General features: G+C 40.3%; 1 protein-coding gene across 3 annotated transcripts in view; it reads right to left on the bottom strand.

Annotated features, from left to right (window-relative positions):
• The window catches only part of LOC128645588 (alpha-aspartyl dipeptidase), a 128,183-nt gene that overhangs the window by 107,573 nt on the left and 1,052 nt on the right, over nt 1-19,558 (bottom strand). For all 3 annotated transcript variants that reach the window (XM_053698672.1, XM_053698673.1, XM_053698674.1), the window contains exons 2-4: nt 19,297-19,444; nt 18,560-18,648; nt 3,095-3,169 (exon numbers count right to left, since the gene is read on the bottom strand). In XM_053698672.1, the coding sequence (XP_053554647.1) occupies nt 3,095-3,169; nt 18,560-18,648; nt 19,297-19,400 (268 nt within the window). In that variant the 5' untranslated portion in view covers nt 19,401-19,444. The remainder of the gene's footprint in view (nt 1-3,094; nt 3,170-18,559; nt 18,649-19,296; nt 19,445-19,558) is intronic.

The raw sequence follows: 19,558 nt of genomic DNA, 5'->3' as shown, positions 1-19,558 counted from the left end.
GGCGGTCAGAAGATGCTTAGATACAAGTTAGTCACAGAAATAAAAAGTGTATTAAAGGGCCATAATACCCAAATGTTTAAACACTTGAAAGTGATGCAGTATAGCTGTAAAAAGCTGACTAGGAAATATCACCTGAACATCTCTATGTAAAAAAGAAAGATATTTTACCTCAAAAGTTCCTCAGTAGCCACCTCCCATTGTAAAGGATTTATAAGCAGCATTTTAGTGCGTCTGTCCTGGGACAGCTGAAAGGATGAGCCTCGTGAACTCTCATCTTATTTCACCAATCAGGTAAAGGAAGCTTACTATGAAATCTCATGAGAGTTTAGCCAAATCTCATGCAGCTGGGAGCAGCTGAGTATAACTTTTTACACAGAACTTACTCTGCTAAGCTGAGGAGATTGTGAGGTAAAATATCTTCCTTTTTTACATAGAGATGCTCAGGTGATATTTTCCTGTCAGCTTTTTATAGCTATACTGCATCAGTTTTAAGTGATTTAGCATATGAGTATTATGTCCCTTTAATATAACAGTGTTGGTTTTGCAAAACTGGGGAATGGGTAATAAAGGGATTATCTTTTTAAACAACAAAAATTCTGGTGTTGACTGTCCCTTTAAGTATACGCAAATGGCGGGGTCTAATTAGTAGCACGTAATATATGTAATGTACAATGTATACAACTAGCAAAAATAAAAAAATAAGTTTAAATTCTGCAGGTTCTGAGCAAAAGATTGCAAACACTTACCTGGCCAGACTGGTATATACATTACCACTACGCGTTTCAGGGTTACGCCCCTTCCTCAGGTGATTTTTTATTTTTTTTGTTTTAGCTCAAATGTAATGAATGCTTCAATTGTCTATACATTGTACATTACATATATTGCGGGCTGCTAATAAGACCCCGCCATTCGCGTATACTTGAGTAGCAATTGAAATACGCCATTGGGCGTTTGTTGAAAACCATTGAAAGTTTCAAAAAATTGCAGCAGTCTGATATATAAGGAACATAGTAACGAAACTACTATATATCAATGTGAAATACTATGCAATAACTTTATGCTGATTTGTGTTTGCAAAACAATTTTTTAAGTGCTTTTATAACTTTTTATTATATGAGATTAGAAAATAAAATAATATTGATTTTTTAATAATACATTGTGTATTTGAAATATTTTTTTAGCGGTATACAACGCTGTTTATATTTTATATTCTTTTCACAGAATTCAGTTTGTGGCGCTCTCCTTTTTTATGTAAAATGTTTTTAAAAGGTTTTATACTGGATTTTTAGATCCTGTTTTATAGTAGTGTATATTACATGCAGTTATATGAAAATTGGTGTATACTGTCCCTTTAAACAGTTTTACTTTAAAGGGACAGTAAAGTAAAAAAAAAAAACTTTCATGATTTAAATAGGGCATGTAATTTTAAACAACTTTCCATTTTACTTTTATTACCAATTTTGCTTTGTTCTCTTGGTATTCTTAGTTGAAAGCTAAATCTAGGAGGTTGATGGGTTAATTTCTTAGGCCCTGAAGACTGCCTCTAATCTGAAAGCATTTTGACAGTTTTTCACCACTAGAGGGCGTTAGTTCATGTATTTCATATAGATAACATTGAGCTCAAGCACGTGAAGCTCTTAGGAGTCAGCACTGATTGGCTAAAAATGCAAGTCAGTCAAAAGAGGGGCAGTTTGCAGAGGCATAGATACAAGTTAATCACAGAGGTAAAAAGTATATTATTAGAACAGTGTTGGTTATGCAAAATTGGGGAATGGGTAATAAAGGGATTATCTACCTTTTTAAACAAAACATTTTTTGGTGTTTACTGTCCCTTTAAGTTACAACATGGCAGCTCCCACTGATTTATAGACACTAAAACTTTACGCTTATTTTGTGAATGCTTAAACAACTAATGAAACTTTAAAAAATACATCTACATGTTATTCTCAGACAAATCTTTTCTTTGAATGCTTTATTCTATCTAGCATTTATTTATTGTTTAATGTCCCTTAAAGGGACAGTAAACCCCAACAAAAATTTTGTTTAAAAAGGTAGATAATCCCTTTATTACCCATTCCCCAATTTTGCATAACCAACACTGTTATAATAATATACTTTTTACCTCTGTGGTTAACTTGTATCTATGCCTCTGCAAACTGCCCCCTTATTTTAGTTATTTTGACAGACTTGCATTTTTAGCCAATCAGTGCTGACTCCTAAGAGCTTCACGTGCGTGAGCTCAATGTTATCTATATGAAATACATGAACTAACGCCCTCTAGTGGTGAAAAACTGTCAAAATGCTTTCAGATTAGAGGCAGTCTTCAAGGCCTAAGAAATTAGCATATGAACCTCCTAGATTTAGCTTTCAACTAAGAATACCAAGAGAACAAAGCAAAATTGGTAATAAAAGTAAATTGGAAAGTTGTTTAAAACTACATGCCCTATTTAAATCATGAAAGTTTTTATTTTTACTTTACTGTCCCTTTGAGTTACTTTCTCTGCTGTGGCCGATTAGAAACAGTTATAAATAGGTCACTAGAATGTGCAGCCAATGTCTGTGTGGAATATAACATATATAAATGTTCTGCACTTCCATTTCTAACAGGAACTGAAATGTTCACCATTTCAAAATGGAATTACAGGAAAAGGGGACAAAATAAATAATGAAACTATATTGCAGAGGTTTTTTTCCATATCTAAACGATTTATAATTGTATATTATCATCTCAAAGTGTTTAATGTCCCTTTAACTTTTTCCATGCATAAACATATTATTTCATGTGTAAAACAGTTGCTCTATACAGTATTTACAATTTAGAAACATGTTGGGTTATAATACATTTCTAGGTATATGTTGCAGTGTTCTATAAAAGATAAAGATTGAACCATAACCCTCACACGTCGGGATAACTTGAGCTAACCTCTTTTTTTATAATAAGGTAAGTCAAACCAGCAGAAATACACAAAGCGGCAACAAGGATGTGATATGTTTTAACAAAAAGGATTGCAGCAGTTCACAATTCCAAATTAAGTAACATAAAATGACAGCGCTGTTCTATTTATAACATGAATGAAATTCAAAAGATAATTACCAATGAAGATGGCTTCGGAATTGTTTACAGCATCTACAGGGTTGGAGGCTTCATGCACACTATCTAGGCTGTAACCTAGAAAAAGTGCAAGAATAAATATTGTATTTGTCATTTCGATGTGGAAACAAACTTATACGTTGTTTGAAACAAATATTCTTTGTAAAACATTTTTTAAATGATCTGACTTTAAAGACTCTAAAGGAAATTTCAAACATACAAAAGAATAAAGTGCCTTCAGGATTACAAATATTACCACACACTGTGTATAATAGAGGATAGAAGTGTTCTTAATAAGAGACAGCAGTACATAAATACATCTTCATGTCATATAATCAGAGATTTTACCAGTCCTGCACATTCACATTTAAATGTGTTTGTATTTGCTGTTCCTGTCTTTGTAAAGACGGCCTAAACAAGGATAGTGGTTCCAATGTGTCTAGCTGATCTGCATGTGCCCCCAGACCTACTAAACACTGTAATATCTCCAAACCCTGACTATACATTACACAAAACACACTATTCTGCCTGTTCTGGCCAGTTAGGGGACTATATAAATAAGATCCAGCACAGATCAAACCATCACTATGTGCCATTGTTGCTGTGTTGTGGTATCAATATACAGTACCCGGGTGATATAGGACTTATCTACTTTTTTTCTTTCCAAATACCACAATGCTCAAAAATTTGCTAAATCCATTCCTACATTTTCAAAACACTGCAAACTTCATAAGCAAAACATTTGATTTGCAGCGTTTCTAGGTAACAGAATTAGCTTGTTGGCCTATTTAGGGAGTGTGGAACAAGCATAGTTACATGCATCAAAAGAGGTGTTAGTACTTTTATGTAGTTTTATGGGGTTAAACTGGTTCTGGGTAACACTGATAACTAAAAGATGGCATTGTTTTTTTAGTTCAGCCATGATAATGCCATGCTTATGCAGGATTATTACATACTGCCAATAAAAGGGGCATGGTAGCCGTAGGATTAAAGTGAAGGTAAACTTTGGTGAATGAAAGCCTGTTTTTTAAAAATACTATTAAAAAACAGGGGCACTTTCATTCATCAAAGTTTACAAAGCAGCCGTTTTGATTAAAAACTTACCTTTTTTTCTTTTCACAGCCAGAGCAGCTTGCCCCTCCTGGAAATCCTCTCTTCACACGTCAGTAATGACTAATCCGGCTTCCTCCAATCATGGCTTTACCCCCAGGGTAGTCATTGCCTGAGGCAATGCTGTGATTGGAGGAAGCCAGATTAGTCATTGCTGACGTGTGAAGAGAGGATTTCCAGGAGGGGGGAGTTGCTCTGCCTGTGAAAAGAAAAAAAGGTACATTTTTAATCAAAACGGCTGCTTTGTAAACTTTGATGAATGAAAGGGCCCCTGTATTTTTAAAAAACAGGCTTACATTCATCAAAGTTTAGCTTCACTTTAAGGAAATTTACATAGTTTTGGTATTATCATCCATCTTTTTTTACCAATCATATTGCTACTATTTTCTCAAAATGATGTTAAAATAAACTATTGATGTGTCAGCAAGCATATAAATAATGTCAGGATCCAAGCTGATGAGTGGTGAATAAATGAGTGGTGAAACTCACAGCAAAGTCTGCCGTTGGGAGCTTTTTCATCTTTAGCATTCACATTCTAGTATTCCAGGACTGGGAAGCAGAATTTCTAAACATTAGATAATTAATCCAAGAGAATGGTCTCTTCTCATTAATGATTATGGACATTTTAAGAAAATGGGAGACACCAGAAACAGATCTCATGATGTTGAAAGAAAACGGCAAGGGGTTGAATTGTTAAATGTAGAGTGAACATGTGTTCGCTACACATTGCTAAATGCCAACAGCATACCCTGTCGACATTTAACATTGTTAAATTGGCTGCTAGCAGGGGCTGTCAATTATCCCAATCGTATCTGATCGGGATGATTGCAGTCCGCCACCTTTTAAAGTTAAGGAGCAGCGATCTTACGACTGCTGCTTCTTAAAGGGACAGTTTACTGATATATTTTCTCCCAATGATCCACTTTACCTGTTGGAGTGTATTAGATTGTTTACAAGTATTTCCATTACCCTTATATTGGCATTTGTATAGTTTATTTAGCCTGTGGTATCCCCACCCATCCTGAAAGTTTTTGGCCTCAAGGCCAAGCTGTGTTAACACAGTCAGTAGAAGAAATTACACTCCTAGTGGGTTATTGAAGAGATAAGGTAATACAATGTTTATTTTCCATTGTTCTCTCCAAGTACTGGTGATTGGTTTATGGACAGATATAAGATAAAGAAGCAGGTATATGTACACAATGTGATAAAGTAATGAGATCTGATTATACCTACAAGCTCAACCCATCTTATTAGGTTGTGGCTTAAAAAACACAAAATCAGCTAATTCATATTCACAAATAAACCTTTAACAGCAAATCTCATACATTTTATACTCTGCAGCTGGTAAAAAATGTAATTGGAAAGACATTATATAGTATACTGTCCCTTTAACTTATGTTTCCGTCAAGCTGGAATCTTTGGGCAGCGAAAGCAGCATCCACTGCTTATTAAATCTCCCCTCAAGTATTCAATTGTCACGTTAAAATAATGTCATTGTGCATTTGCTGTAGAACGGGTGATGACACTTTAGAAGTTAATATTCCAGTAATGTTTCTCATCTTATTGCTCTGCTTCCTCACTGGCTCCATCTTCACCAAGAAGAACTTGGTTCTCTGCTCAGGTTCTCATGTAACTGTTTACCATTTTCCCTATGTTTCCTTTAAAGGGATAGTGCTTTTGTTTTGCTAGATAGAATGATGCATTCAAATAAAAGATTATTCTGAGGCTAACATGTAGATGTATGTTTTAAAGTTTCATTAGCTGTTTAAATATTGACAAAATAAATGTAGTTTTAGTGTCTATAAAACAATGGGAGCTGCCATGTTGTAACTTAGGTTAACTTCTCAGTTGTAGCCAATTAGGGACAGTTATAAATGGGTCACTAGAGTGTGCAGCCAATGGCTGTGTAGAATATAACAGTGTTTTGCACAAAATAAATAATGAAAGTATATTGCAGATCTTATTAATATATAAGATTTAACCTTTTATATTACCACCTCAAAGTGTTTAATATCCTTTTAATGTATTGAATTGTTTACAAACAGCTCCTGTGCCTTTATTTTATCATTTAACAGAGCTGCTTTTGCCTGTTGTATCCCCACATATATTGAAGTACTGGCTTTAAAAAAAAGCTATGTAAACAAGGTTTCTCTGGTATGGAGAGAGATCATGCAAAATCATTGTTTTTTGTTTTGTTTTGTTTTTATAACTTTTTATTAAAGGTTTGTATACAATCTAAAAAAGGAGTACAACATATGTTAATTCTATAAAGGAAGCAACTGCGATAGTACAAGATAATATTCATTTTGTTTTCTTTTTTTCTCCTTCCCTTTTTGTATTAGGGAGCTGACCTTATATACATTAAATAGAAGAGGGGTATTAGAGAAAATAGAGTGAAGAGAAAAAAAGAGAAAAAAAAAAGTTGGGTAAGGGGGAACGAGGAAGAGAGGGAACCGGTCAAATTAGAAAAGCAATTGATCCATAGGAGTATTCAATAGGAGGGTAGGGCAAGGGTCGCTGCTTGCTGTGAATTAGTCTGGTTGTGGTGGGACAGTGAGTTGTGGAGTCAAGGTATCACAGTAAAACTGGATATTGTGGAACATGTCTAGTCTATTTGTTCTGTAATAAGAGTATTCTTCTAATGATAGTAACTCTTGAGTCAGATTCTTCCAGTCTATGTAAGTGGGTAGAATGGCAAATTCCAGTTTCTCGCAATTATTGACTTTGCACCATTTATGCAAAATTGGAGGAGGCGTGTGTGCAGTTTACAAACCCATTTGGGGCGATCATTGAATAAGACCATCTGGGGGGGTGAGTTTGAAGTTGGGACTAAAGAGGGTACTCAGGGTTGCTTCCAGGGAGGCCCAAAATGATTTTAGGTGGGGGCAGGACCACCATATATGTCATCATGCCGGTCTCTCCACAACCCCTCCAGCACTTGGGGGATGAATTACGATATATTACTTTCATCCTGAATGGGGTAAGGTACCAGTGTGACAGGACTTTATAGTTTGTCACGGATACCAGGCTGCAAGGGTTAAACCCCTACCCACTATAACCTTCCCCCTGTTGTTATCTAGTCTAGGTGTGAAGTGTTTTTCTGTTAATTGTGTGAGTCATCCATTGTCCTTTTGTAAGTCAGGATGTGATTAGAATCTGTTTTACTAACCATTGTCTGATGTTTGTCTCATTGTATAATATTTGTTTCTATTTGTGTAGTAACTACCCCCATGTGTTGGAAATGTCTAAAAGTTGTGTTTTCTGTGCAATAAACCCCTACCCCCTATAACCTCACCCCTGTTGTTATCTAGTCTAGGTGTAAAGTGTCTTTCTGTTATTGTGCGATTCATTCATTGTCCTTTTGTAAGTCAGGATGTGATTAGAATCTGTTTAACTAACCATTGTCTGATGTTTGTCTCATTGTATAATATTTTTTTCTATTTATGTAGTAACTACCCCCCTGTGTTGGAAATATATAAAAGCTGTGTTTTCTGTGCAATAAAACAGTTCTTGTTTCACCTGAATATGCTAGTCTGTCTAGTTATTTAGGTGAATTCCAGCTAAAATCACTTTTCCTGGGCTACATAGCAGCCTGTTCAAGGCAGAGGATTCTCAGGCAGAGCTACCCAGCCTGGGTAGCTGGAGTCTGTCACAGGGTGGGGCCCTGGGTACTGATGCTGTCGGGCATCAGGGGTGGCTACAGGCTGTGGTCACTTGCCAGCTACATAGCTGCAGTCGGCAGGGAGGAAGCAGGACCCGTTGGGAGGAGCTACCCAGTCGGGGTAGCCGGAGTATCCATCACATTGGCTGGCAGTGGTGGATCTGCTTCTATCACACAGTTTCTGCCGACAGACGAGACGTGCCACAGTAGCCGGTAACTATGGGAACCAAGCTCCTAAGGAGAGCAGAGGAGGCACTGGCCAAGTTGGACGGTCCTATTTCATATTGGGACATGCTGGCACAAAGGGACCTTGTCCGCCGACGACTCTGGAGGGAGGCTCTTCAACAAGAGCAGGGCTATCGAGTAACAACCCTCTCCCCTAATGACGAAGATTACTGGCTCCAGTGGAAGTTCCGAGTACCTTGCCTGGAAGGACAGCCCAGGGCGGAATGGCTGTCTGAATTGGATGGACTGGTCCAGGAGGAGATGGTTCTGGATGACAGCTACAGGGCCCTCCGATGGTATGCTATGCAAGTGTGGCCATGGCTGGGTGATGGTGTCCCCACAGAGGGCTTTGGCTACGGCGGCCCTGGATTACTATTTGAACTAATGGCAGAGGACCCAGATTTTGGGAGTCAGGAGGAGTGGAGACTTAAAGGGACAGTATACTGTAAAATAGTTTTTCCCTTAATGTGTTTACAATTGCTTTTTTTACCAACTGCAGAGTAAAAAATGTATGAAAATTAGCTTTTTAAGGTTCATTTCTGTATATTAAAGCTCTGATTTTGTGTTTTGAAGCCACAGCCTAATAAAATAGGTTGAGCTTGTAGGTATAATCCGATATCATTACTGTATCACATTGTGTACATATACCTGCTTCTTTATCTTATATCTGTCCTTAAAACAATCACCAGTACTTTGAGAGAACAATGGAAAATCAACATTTTATTACCTTATCTCTGCTTTATCACACTGGGAGTGTAATTTCTTCTGCTGGCTGTGTTTACAAAGCTTATCTATAGCTGGTACGCGCGGCCACAAACTTTCAGAATAGGTGGGGATACCACATGCTAAATTAACAATTTCAAATGCCAATATAAGGGTAAAGGAACTACTTGTAAACAATTTAATACACTCCAGCAGCTAAAGTGGATCATTGGGAACAAATTAAAGGGGAGAACATTTTTGAGTAAACTGTCCCTTTAAGCACATTTGTGAGTACCGAGGGAGCCTGCTGAGTCTCTCAGGGGTACCCTGGCTGCAAGCCGATTTGGATTATATATGTGGCAAGGAATTGGAGATGGAACAGATATACAAAAGACTGATAGATTGCGTTAAACAGCATGCCACAGTGCCTGCAGGGAGCTATGATACAGCAGTTTGTGAATCATAGAGGTTGGCCTTAGAGAATTGGCAACAGAGCATAAGCGACAATGAGATGCTAGATACAGATTAGCAGCCGGGCCCCGAGTTTATGGACTTGGACAAGGGAGCCACCCCAGCAGAAGCGCTGGCAACAGGGCAGAGAGCCGCCGGCCTCTGCCCAGCACCTGTAACAGCTCCAGGAAACCAGGGAGAGGAGGAAGTCGTCCTCCCTCCCCTTACAGAGAACCCCTTGCAGGGAGAGATGGATGTCAATAACCCTCCCCAGCAGCAGAACCCCTTCCTGGGAGAGGAGACAGTCGGTCCCTGGAGCCGGGAGAGGAGACAGTCGGTCTCTCTCCCCAGCGACAGAGCCATCCCCTGGGAGCGGAGGTAGTCGTCCTCCCTCCCCGTAAACAGAACCCCTTCCTGGGAGAGGAGACAGTCGGCCTCTCTCCCCAGCGGCAGGGCCAGGAGCGGAGACAGTCGGTCTCTCTCCCCAGCGGCAGAGCCATCCCCTGGGAGCGGAGGTAGTCGTCCTCCCTCCGCGTAAACAGAACTCCTTCCTGGGAGAGGAGACAGTCGGTCTCTCTCCCCAGTGGCAGATCCATCCTTCGGGAGCGGAGGTAGTCATCCTCCCTCCCCCTACAGAGAAGCCCTTGCAGGGAGAGACGGGTATCGATATCTCTCCCCAGCGGCCGAATCCCTTTCTGGGAGAGGAGACAGTTGGTCTCTCTCCCCAGCGGCAGCACAGTTTCCCATGGAGCGGAGGTAGCAGACCTCCCTCCCCAGCGGTAGATCTCCTTCTTGGGAGAAGAGACAGATGGACTCTCCCCTCAGTAGCTTGGCAGGGTCTCTACCCTTTTCTTGTCCGAGAGTATTTCTCACAGGGGGCTGGCGTTGCATTGGGCAAGGAGGATAAAAGTGTATACAGTTGGTGCCACATGTTTGGGCACCCGAGCTTTACCTGCCCCACCAAGGAGCAACCGCCCCCTCTGGTCTGGGGTGGGAATACAGCTGGGAAACCGGCACTAGCTTTGTTTGTGGGTGGGTCACAGAGAGAGGCAGTGTGGCCATAGAACTTAAGGACACTAGAAATTGTGGGACAGCAATTGTTTTGGAGCTGGCCTTAGAAAACTTGTTCGGGACGTTGCCTTATGTGACTATCCCTGCGCCCAGAGGGGGTCTGAGGAAGCGTTTGTGAAACGTGAGTCAGGGGTCCGACAGGGGTAGCTCAGTCTCTCCTGTTCGTGTTTTAACTAGCTTGCTCTTGTTGGTAAAAATTATGGAACATTAACTCATAAAGTATGTATCACAGCCTCTAGTCCTTATAAGCAGTAAAAGTAATATTAATTAGCCCTCGGATTGTAAGGGCTTAGTTTATCCTTAATTATTTTGGGACTGAGGACTGTTGAACATCACAGATTTATCTCCTAGTATTTTATTGCCATTGTGCAATCCACAGAGTTTAAGTGTTTTTAATCCCAGCTACTGTATGCATGTATGTTCCTAGTTGATAAAAATAAAGTTTAATTGTATGTATGGTATGGAACACATTTTTTAACTTTGATATATCCTCTGCTCTAGCAAAGCTGAATGGTATTGCACAATTGTGGTACTGGTTCTTTTTCTTAAACTGGATTGTATCCTCTATTACAATTAGTTTAACTAGTTGTTGCATGTCTCCTTAAACCAGCTAACCACATCAGGTATTTTCTTGCGATAATTTAAACATTTAAGTGACTATCATATAAATACACAAGAGATACCTGTCACTTGATGCTAAGCTCTGCTACCCCCTAATTTATATAATTCTATAATCCTTGTGAAAATACGTCAGTGAGAGGTTTTAGGTGATGACGCTGCTCCAGTAATATTTAGCTAGCACAGAGAGTACCGCCCAGCAGCGTCCCCCGTTCAGCTGTTTTAGCCCAATTTTTTTGCACTATATCGATCTCGTAATCTAGAGGAGGTGTTCTATCTAGTGACGTGATCGATTACAACCTATCACAATAGGATTTTGTCAAAATACCCTTGACACTTCCCCTATCAATATTAGGTTTACAGCGTAGACTCCACGGCTATTATATGCCCCATTTCACTAGTAAGTATTACACAATCGTTTTCCACAGGAATTTAATAGATATTTTTATATATCTGAATTTAATAACAATGACTATACGACCTTACTTTAAATATTTGAATTTAATAACAATGACCACACAGAATCTACGGCACATATGCATGATTACAAAGTTTATGATTTAGTTACATTGATCCTTTTTATTCAACTGACAATATTGTGAATGAGAATTTATTTGGAGTAGCCACAATGAGTCTGCTTCCTAATATGATCCCTGTGTATATGTGTGTTTATATAATTTTTAATATAACCTTTGAAACTTCCACTCTGAACATATGTAGGAATTCTCCATAGGCGTTTATTGTTAGCAAATCTATGTTTTTATATATGTAAGTGACATCACTTTATTGTTGTATTTTTTGTTGATTACTTGATCAGCTTTTCTATGTTATATTTCATCTATGTTAGGTGTTGTTCTCAATAGTATTTATATGGACTGTTTATGCTGGTTGCTATGACATATGTAATTGATTAACACACCTCCTCCAAGGTGCAGCTTTTTGCATAGGATTATCTTGATGGTATATATGGCGAGTGTTTTAAACCTTTTGTATTAAGCCTGATGAAACAGTCACTGGTTGACTGAGAAACGCGTTGTTTGTTTCTATTTTTATTTTAATAAAGTACGTTTTTTTGCACTTCTTGCCTGTATACCATCCTTTATGCTGCACACCTGATATCTGGTGTACTTTTTGCTGGGATATCGTATCCTGTGTTGCTGGAGTTCGAGCCATATCGGAGGTCAGTCTGCTGGGTGACTGTTAGAATCCAGCCTGCTTCACTTGCACCGAAAGGGGTGCTCAATCAAATGTGAGTCTGAACATCTTATATACTATCTTACAATAGTATATACAGTGCTAGGCCATGTGGATCTTATGTTCCTTTATATTCCTTGGGAGTTAGTGACATGAAGAGTATTGATTTAACCATTTGTGAACCAATAACACACAAAATGATCACCTGTTTTGTCTGGTTTTAAATAACTGAAAAACACTACCTTTGGTTGCCCGAGTGGGCTGTACACATCACTATGAAATATTTTCTTTAATAGTCAATGTCATGAGATGCAGGACACAGCAAAGATGGTACAACTCTATTTTATTGTAGAGCATGGAAATATACATCTGGTAGCACTGATCTCACTAAGTAACTGCGACACAGACAAATGGACCTAAGCCCCGCCCCCAATCCAGTGACATCACTTCCCACTCTCATCGCATCTTCTCCCTTTTCAAAGGACAAAATGCACATTTTTCCATTTGACTATAACAAATAACAAGGTATACAACAACAGTTTTGTATAGTATATAACAAATAACAAGTTACAGAAAATATAAACAGCATGAATTACATCCTGACTTGAACATCGGGGTAGACTACCCTAGTCCACAGTGACCATGGAATTATTCTGCCCATACTTCTGGTCACTGTTCTAACTAAAGTTAATCCCGATATCGGGCCGGAAGTTTCACCACTCTTCCGCTTGATGTAACTCTACATGAACTGTCCTCTGATACAGAAGAAGGTGATTGAGAGTCTGCTGGAGGCAAAGACATATCCCCGCTGTGATCTTGCTGCGGGGAAGGCACCCCTTTAAAAACAGGGGATCCCACCGGCTGTGGTACCGAGGCATCCAGTTCCAAACTCTCAGGTACAGGCTGAAGATGTTTTCGATTATGGCGTGTAACTGTCCCTCCATCAGTAAGGACTACATAAGACCTTGGTTCTGGAGAGCGCCCAATTACCGTAGCAGGCGTCTTCCATTTCTTCTCATCATCCAGTTTAATTCTGACACTTTGCCCTGCATTCAGCTCCTGCAAGGGTCTCACAGAATGTCTCCTGTTGTAGACGAATCAATAGCCCCTTTTTGCCTCTTCATCCCTCCTAAGGACTTCATCCCGAGGAATAGAGCTAGTTGGCTGGAAGACACCCACAGAGAGTAAGGTGGTGCGAATCTGGCGTCCTAGCATCAGCTGTGCCGGGCTAAACCCCGTGGCTTGAATGGGAGTCGCCCTATAGGACAAGAGGGCCAGGTACGGCTCAGATTGCTTCAAAATTAACTTTGTTGTTTGAACTGCCCTTTCAGCCATTCCGTTGGCCTGCGGGTAATGTGGACTTGACGTGGAATGTACAAAATCATATTCTCTGCTGAAAGAACTGAACTCTGTGGAAGCGAACTGCATTCCGTTATCACTCACCAGCTCCATTGGTGTGCCCCACCGGGCGAACAAGCTCTTGAGACAAGTGATAACGGCTTGACATGTGATTTCATTCAAAGGTGCAATTTCCAAATAACTGGAATAGTAGTCGATCACGACTAAGAACTTTTTTCCATGCAGTTTGCACAAATCAGCAGCTATTTTCTGCCACGGGCCTGCAGGCAGTGGAGTAGAAATCAAGGGCTCCCTTCTCTGAGTAGGCCGGCGTTCCCAGCAAAAGGCACATTTAGACACATGGCTTGCAATGTCGGAACTGATCCCAGGCCACACTTTCTCTGCACTTTTTAATGCCTAAGTGGCTATCATGAATCCTGTTTAACATCTCCTGCCTCATGCTGACAGGAATAACAATGTGGTCTTGGAACAGCACCAACCCATCCAGCTCCGTGAACTGCGACCTCTCTGACTGGTAAGAACTTAAAGACATCCAGGCTGCCCAACTCTCAGGCCAACCTTATTTTATGTACTTTATAACTTCTTGAAGGTCTGTATCTAAATATGTCTCTTTCTTTATTTGTTCTAGCTTCCCTGAAGAGATGACTTGGAGGCCAGAACTGAATCTACATACACTTTCACATCCGATTCCGTTGAAAACTCAGCAGCAGCCAGCGGGAGCCTAGACAGTGTATCCGCCACAACAAGTTGTTTCCCTGGCACATGCACTGCCTGAACGTTGAACCTGAGCAGCCTCATTAGAAGTCTCTGGCATCTTAGGGGTGTTTTGTCAATATCATAGGAGTTGATTAGAGGGACTAGCAGTTTATGGTCAGTCTCCAGACTAAATTTCTCTAAACCCACTAGGTAACGCTGAAATCGCTCACAGGCCCAAACTGCCGCTTTCTCAATTTGGGCGTATTTTGACTCAGCAGCCGTCAGTGTACGGGAACAGTAGGCGATGGGCTGTAGTTTGTTTTCATTCAACTACAGGAGGGCGGCCCCTAACCCATAACTGCTCGCATCAGCACTAACCACAGTCTTTTTGGAAGGGTCGTAGAACCCCAACACTGGGGCAGACCCCAACAGGGACTTGACCTGCATAAAAGATTCTTCCTGCGAAGGTCCCCAGACCCAGGCAACATCTTTCTTTAGCAACTCTGTGATAGGGTGTAGTATAGTGGATAAATCTGGGAGGAACCTGCCCACATAATTTACAAGGCCCAATATTTGTCTCAGTTCATGTACATCAGAAGGACTTTTCATCTGTTCACTAGCACAAATTTTCTCAGGGTCTGGCTTGATGCCATCTCCATTGATGATATGCCCAAAGTAACATAACTCAGCTTTCCTAAAATGGCATTTCTCTTTATTTAACTTCAGCCCGGATTCTCTAATAGTCTGCAGCATGCAGCTCAGTCGCTGATCATGTTCCTCCAATGTAGACCCATACACTAAGATGTCGTCCATGACGACTGCTGTGCCCACGTGGTCTCTTAGGAGAGAACTCATTTCTCTTTGAAAGATTTCAGGAGCAGAGGATATTCCGAAGGGGAGTATGCAGAAGCAAAACCGACCTACCAGTCTGATGAAGGTAGTCAGTTTGCGGCACTTTGGATCTAGAGGCATCTGCCAGAAGCCGCTAGAAGCATCCAATGTAGAGAAGAACTTCGCCCCAGCCAATTTCGGAGCTATGTCTTCAAGTGTCTGCAGCACATATCTCTCTCTCTTCACCGCCTCATTCAGCCTTTTCAAGTCTACGCAGATGCGTACCTTCCCGTTTTTCTTTGCAACAGGCACAATGGGGGCACACCAGTCAGTTGCTTCAACAACCTCTTCAATAACCCCCATATTCTTCATACGCAGAAGCTCCTTCTCCACGTGAGGCATGAGCGGGAACGGAATTCTACGGGGAGTGGTAATGCTGTATGGGACTGCGTCACCTTTAAGTGATATGCGGACTGGGTTGCAATTCAGTAGGCCCAATTCACCAAACATATCTTCTGAGATTTCATTCACTCTGGCTACTAGGCCCAAACCACAGGCTGCTTTTCTGCTCAATAAATTGTTAACACACTGACCTCTAATCACATGCACCCACATGGTGAATTTCCTTTGCTTGTACTCGCAGCTGGCAAGAAATTTTCCTGCACAATCAATGAGGCCACCAGGACTATGAACTTTTGTTGTAACTTTTGCCAGCTGGGGCTGTCGAGGCAGTTTTATGAATGCTGCAAGGGACATTACAGTGATGTCTGCTCCTGTGTCAATCTTAAAGGCAACTTTGGCTCCCATTACAGTAAGAGTAACCCTCCAATAATCTTCTGAACCCGGCCGTTCAACAACAGACCCCACAAAGGACATTTCTTGACCCTCCTGGTCGCTATCCACCTGCATCTCTTTAATATATTCAGTCGTACACACCACTTCAAAATGGCCCATCCTGTTACATTTTCTACATCTTTTGTCTTTAGCAGGGCATATGACACTCTGATCATGGGCACGGTTGCACCGAGTGCATCGGGCATGCTGAGACCATCCACTTCTAGGCCTATCTGTTGTCTTAGGTCTACCGCTCACACTGTGCCTTTCACTAGCAGCTCTCCTGAACCGCTGCACTTCATCCACAATACTCTCAGACCTCAGATCAGCACTTTGCTTTTTCACCAGTTCACTCTGGCGGGCCATCCTAATAGCCCCATCTAATGTTAAATCAGACTCTAACTGTAGCTTCAGTGAGACTTCAGCATCTGCAATTCCAATGACTAGTCTGTCTCTGATTTGCTCTTCTTTAGCAACACCAAACACAGAATTCAGCTAGTTCATACAGGCTGCGCACAAATGACTCCACAGATTCTCCCACACGCTGAGCACGTTTGTGAAAACAATCCCTCTCATGAATCACATTTCTTTTGCGCACAAAGTGGGCACTGAGTTTATTCAGAACTATTTCAAAGTCAAATTCTTCCCCTTCTTGGAAAGTAAAAGCATTGAACACTCGCTCCACATCTTTCCCCATAGAGTATAAAAGAGAATTAACTTGTACTTCACCACTCTCCTTGTCCAGCTTGGAAGCAATCCTGAAGCTCTGAAACCGCTGACGCCATGTGGGCCAAGCTGCAGGCTGAGAGAAATCAAAAGGCTCAGGTGGGGTAAACTTTGACATCGTTATCTATCAGGAAACAGAAGCGCAGGCAAGAACTTCTGACACCATGTCATGAGATGCAGGACACATGCAGGACACAGCAAAGATGGTACAACTCTATTTTATTGTAGAGCATGGAAATATACATTTGGTGGCATTGATCTCACTAAGTAACTGCGACACAGACAAACGAACCTAAGCCCCGCCCCCAATCCGGTGACGTCACTTCCCACTTTCATCACAGTCAATGTGTGTTACTTCATTATTTGGTTAAGTCATCTCAATTTCCTAATGTAGCTGAAGTGTTAATACGGAGAAATATCTGCAGAATCATGTTCTTATCACCCCGATTCTAAACAATAAAGATCAATTAACAACATATTGAAACATTTCTTACGTAAGGTGAAACAAGCTAAGCTTGAATCTACAGTGCTGAAATATACCTTTAAATAATGATGTACTTTTAGCTGCATGGTATGGAGGGGAGCACTGAGCTTTACTGTTGTGACCCACATCAGTATTTATTACAAAGTCTCATAAGACAACATGGACAGCGTGGAGAGAAGATCGGTTATCAGAACTTTTTTGCACATCTTGTCGGGGGCTTCCCACTAATCCTCACATAAACGCCAGAACCACTAGATGCAGACAGCCAGTCTTCTCTCTATGCTCTTACTGCCACAGTTCTGTGCTTTTGGCAATGAAGACAAAGGGTGCTGTCCCAGGGAACAGAACTGTAAATCAGTGCTGACAACAAAGGCTGCTGAATCTGAGACATCAGTGAGAGTATGATTCCATCAGCGTTTCAGTGCACTGTTTGTGTGGATCCGCACAATAATCTGCTTGATTGTTCTTACATAAAACTGTGACCACTGGTATCAAACACACTCTACACCAGGAGCACTTGCAGTCATTGGTTTCTCACGGGATGGAATGTGCTGGGGAGAGTGGGGTAAGGAGGGCAGGGCTAGGGGCTGTGTGAATTTGAGCTACAGGTCTGGTGCTATTTGCCTGTATGTGTGGTACATCCAATTCAATCAGTGTTAAGCTATGTATTAGTGTACTGCAGAACACCAGTTGGAAACTACTGCATTAAAGGGACAGTCAAGTCAAAATAAAATGTTTTAATGATTCAGATAGGGTATGCAGTTTTAAACAACTTTCCAATTTACTTTGTACTCTTTGTATTCTTTGTTAAAAGCTAAATCTAGGTAGGTTCATATGCTAATTTCTAAGCCCTTGAAGGCTGCCTTTTATCTGCATTTTGACAAATTTTTCGCAGCTGGGCAGTGCTAGTTCAGGTGTGCCATGTAATAACATTGTGTTTAATCCTGTGGAGTTATTTATAAGTAAGCACTGATTGGCTAAAATACAAGTCTATCAAAAGAACTGAGATAAGGGTGTAGTCTGCAGAGGCTTAGATACAGCGTAATCACAGAGGTCAAATCGTTTTCCAGAAGTCTACCTGTTGCTTGCAAATGGCAGTTTTAAAAGCTGAGTGAAAATCCTTGTATTTTCTTGGAGTTTTGGGGCAGGAATATATTTCAAATTAGGCTGAAGAAGAGAGATATAATAGGGTCATGATAGGCCTGTAAAACGTGTTTTAAAGGAATGGGGAGGGTGCATGTATGGACATTTGAGCCAAGGGTCATTCAAGCAAAAAACAAAAGATCAAAATATTACAGAGATAAGACTAAGGTATTACAGGGGGGTGAAATAAATCCATTAAACAAATAAATAGACAGATATATGGGCCACAGCTGCTTAAACTAACTTAACATAATGGGCAGACATAAAGTGGATAAAATATGCAATGTGTTAACTCAAAACTTGGTTTAAAAGAGGGATTTTCTTCCATATTACTACAGTGTGACTCTTTACTAGCTTTACCTACCAAGGCTTTCAAACTTCTCTCTTGCGGTTTTGGCATATGCATCCCTGTTATGCAGAGCATATGGGACAAAAAGAACCCGTTTCACTTGTCTAAAAAATAAAAAAAGATTTGTTAAGAATTATTTATATATATTTAAAAAAATAAAAGTGCACCAACCTATTTTCTACAGTGCATTTCTTATGTATAGCAGCTAATTATTCCTACAGGTCATCAAGAGTTTTTTTCACCCATTAACTGAAACAGACAGTGATAAAATGTAATGAAGTTCTGAGGTTATTAATCAGATTGGAAGCAAAAACTTGTTTCCTGGTAATTAAAAATGTTAGTTAAGATATATGCGATAAACTATGCTATATGTTATGGACAGAGAAACAATCTGAAAGGATACAAATATCTGACATTAAAGGAATGTTTCTACAAATGAACACAGTGAGGTTTTATGTGCCAATCCTAAAATAAATCATAATGTAGCCTGTCAAAACACAGGCTTGCCAGCATGGATTGTTTCTGTTTCTTGTATAACCAGAAGCCTTTTTATTTTATATACACACAGCAGATGCTTCTGAATGGAAAGGTGCATGACAAAAAAAATCCAAGTGGACCTAGAAGCCCAACAGAATAATTTTATTAATTGTGGCTAACAGACATGTTTTCTAATATATTTTAATCTTGTTTAACAATTGCACAAACAACTTTAAAACAATAGCAATAAAGTGAAAACAAAACAGATTACTTACTCTCCTAAAAAGTTGCGTATTTGCTCCTGGCAGTGCTCTAAATAGCCACCACCGTGCAGTGTGGAGTTGGAGATCAGCAGCAGACGCCTCTTGATTGTCATCATTAATGATAAATTAAACTTTTGTATAGTTAGCTTAACTTTGTAAACTGTAATAATAGAGAACAGGAAGAGACAGAGCTTAAGAGCGTGGATGACTTCCTTACAGAATAACTGAGAGCTGCAGTTTTGCCCTAAGAGGCTAAAGGACAAAGTTTCATATC

Source organism: Bombina bombina, chromosome 1, assembly GCF_027579735.1.
Source record: "Bombina bombina isolate aBomBom1 chromosome 1, aBomBom1.pri, whole genome shotgun sequence".
NCBI lineage: Eukaryota > Metazoa > Chordata > Amphibia > Anura > Bombinatoridae > Bombina > Bombina bombina.
The sequence above is the reverse complement of the archived record's forward strand: the minus strand, read 5'-3'. Positions and strand labels throughout refer to the sequence as shown.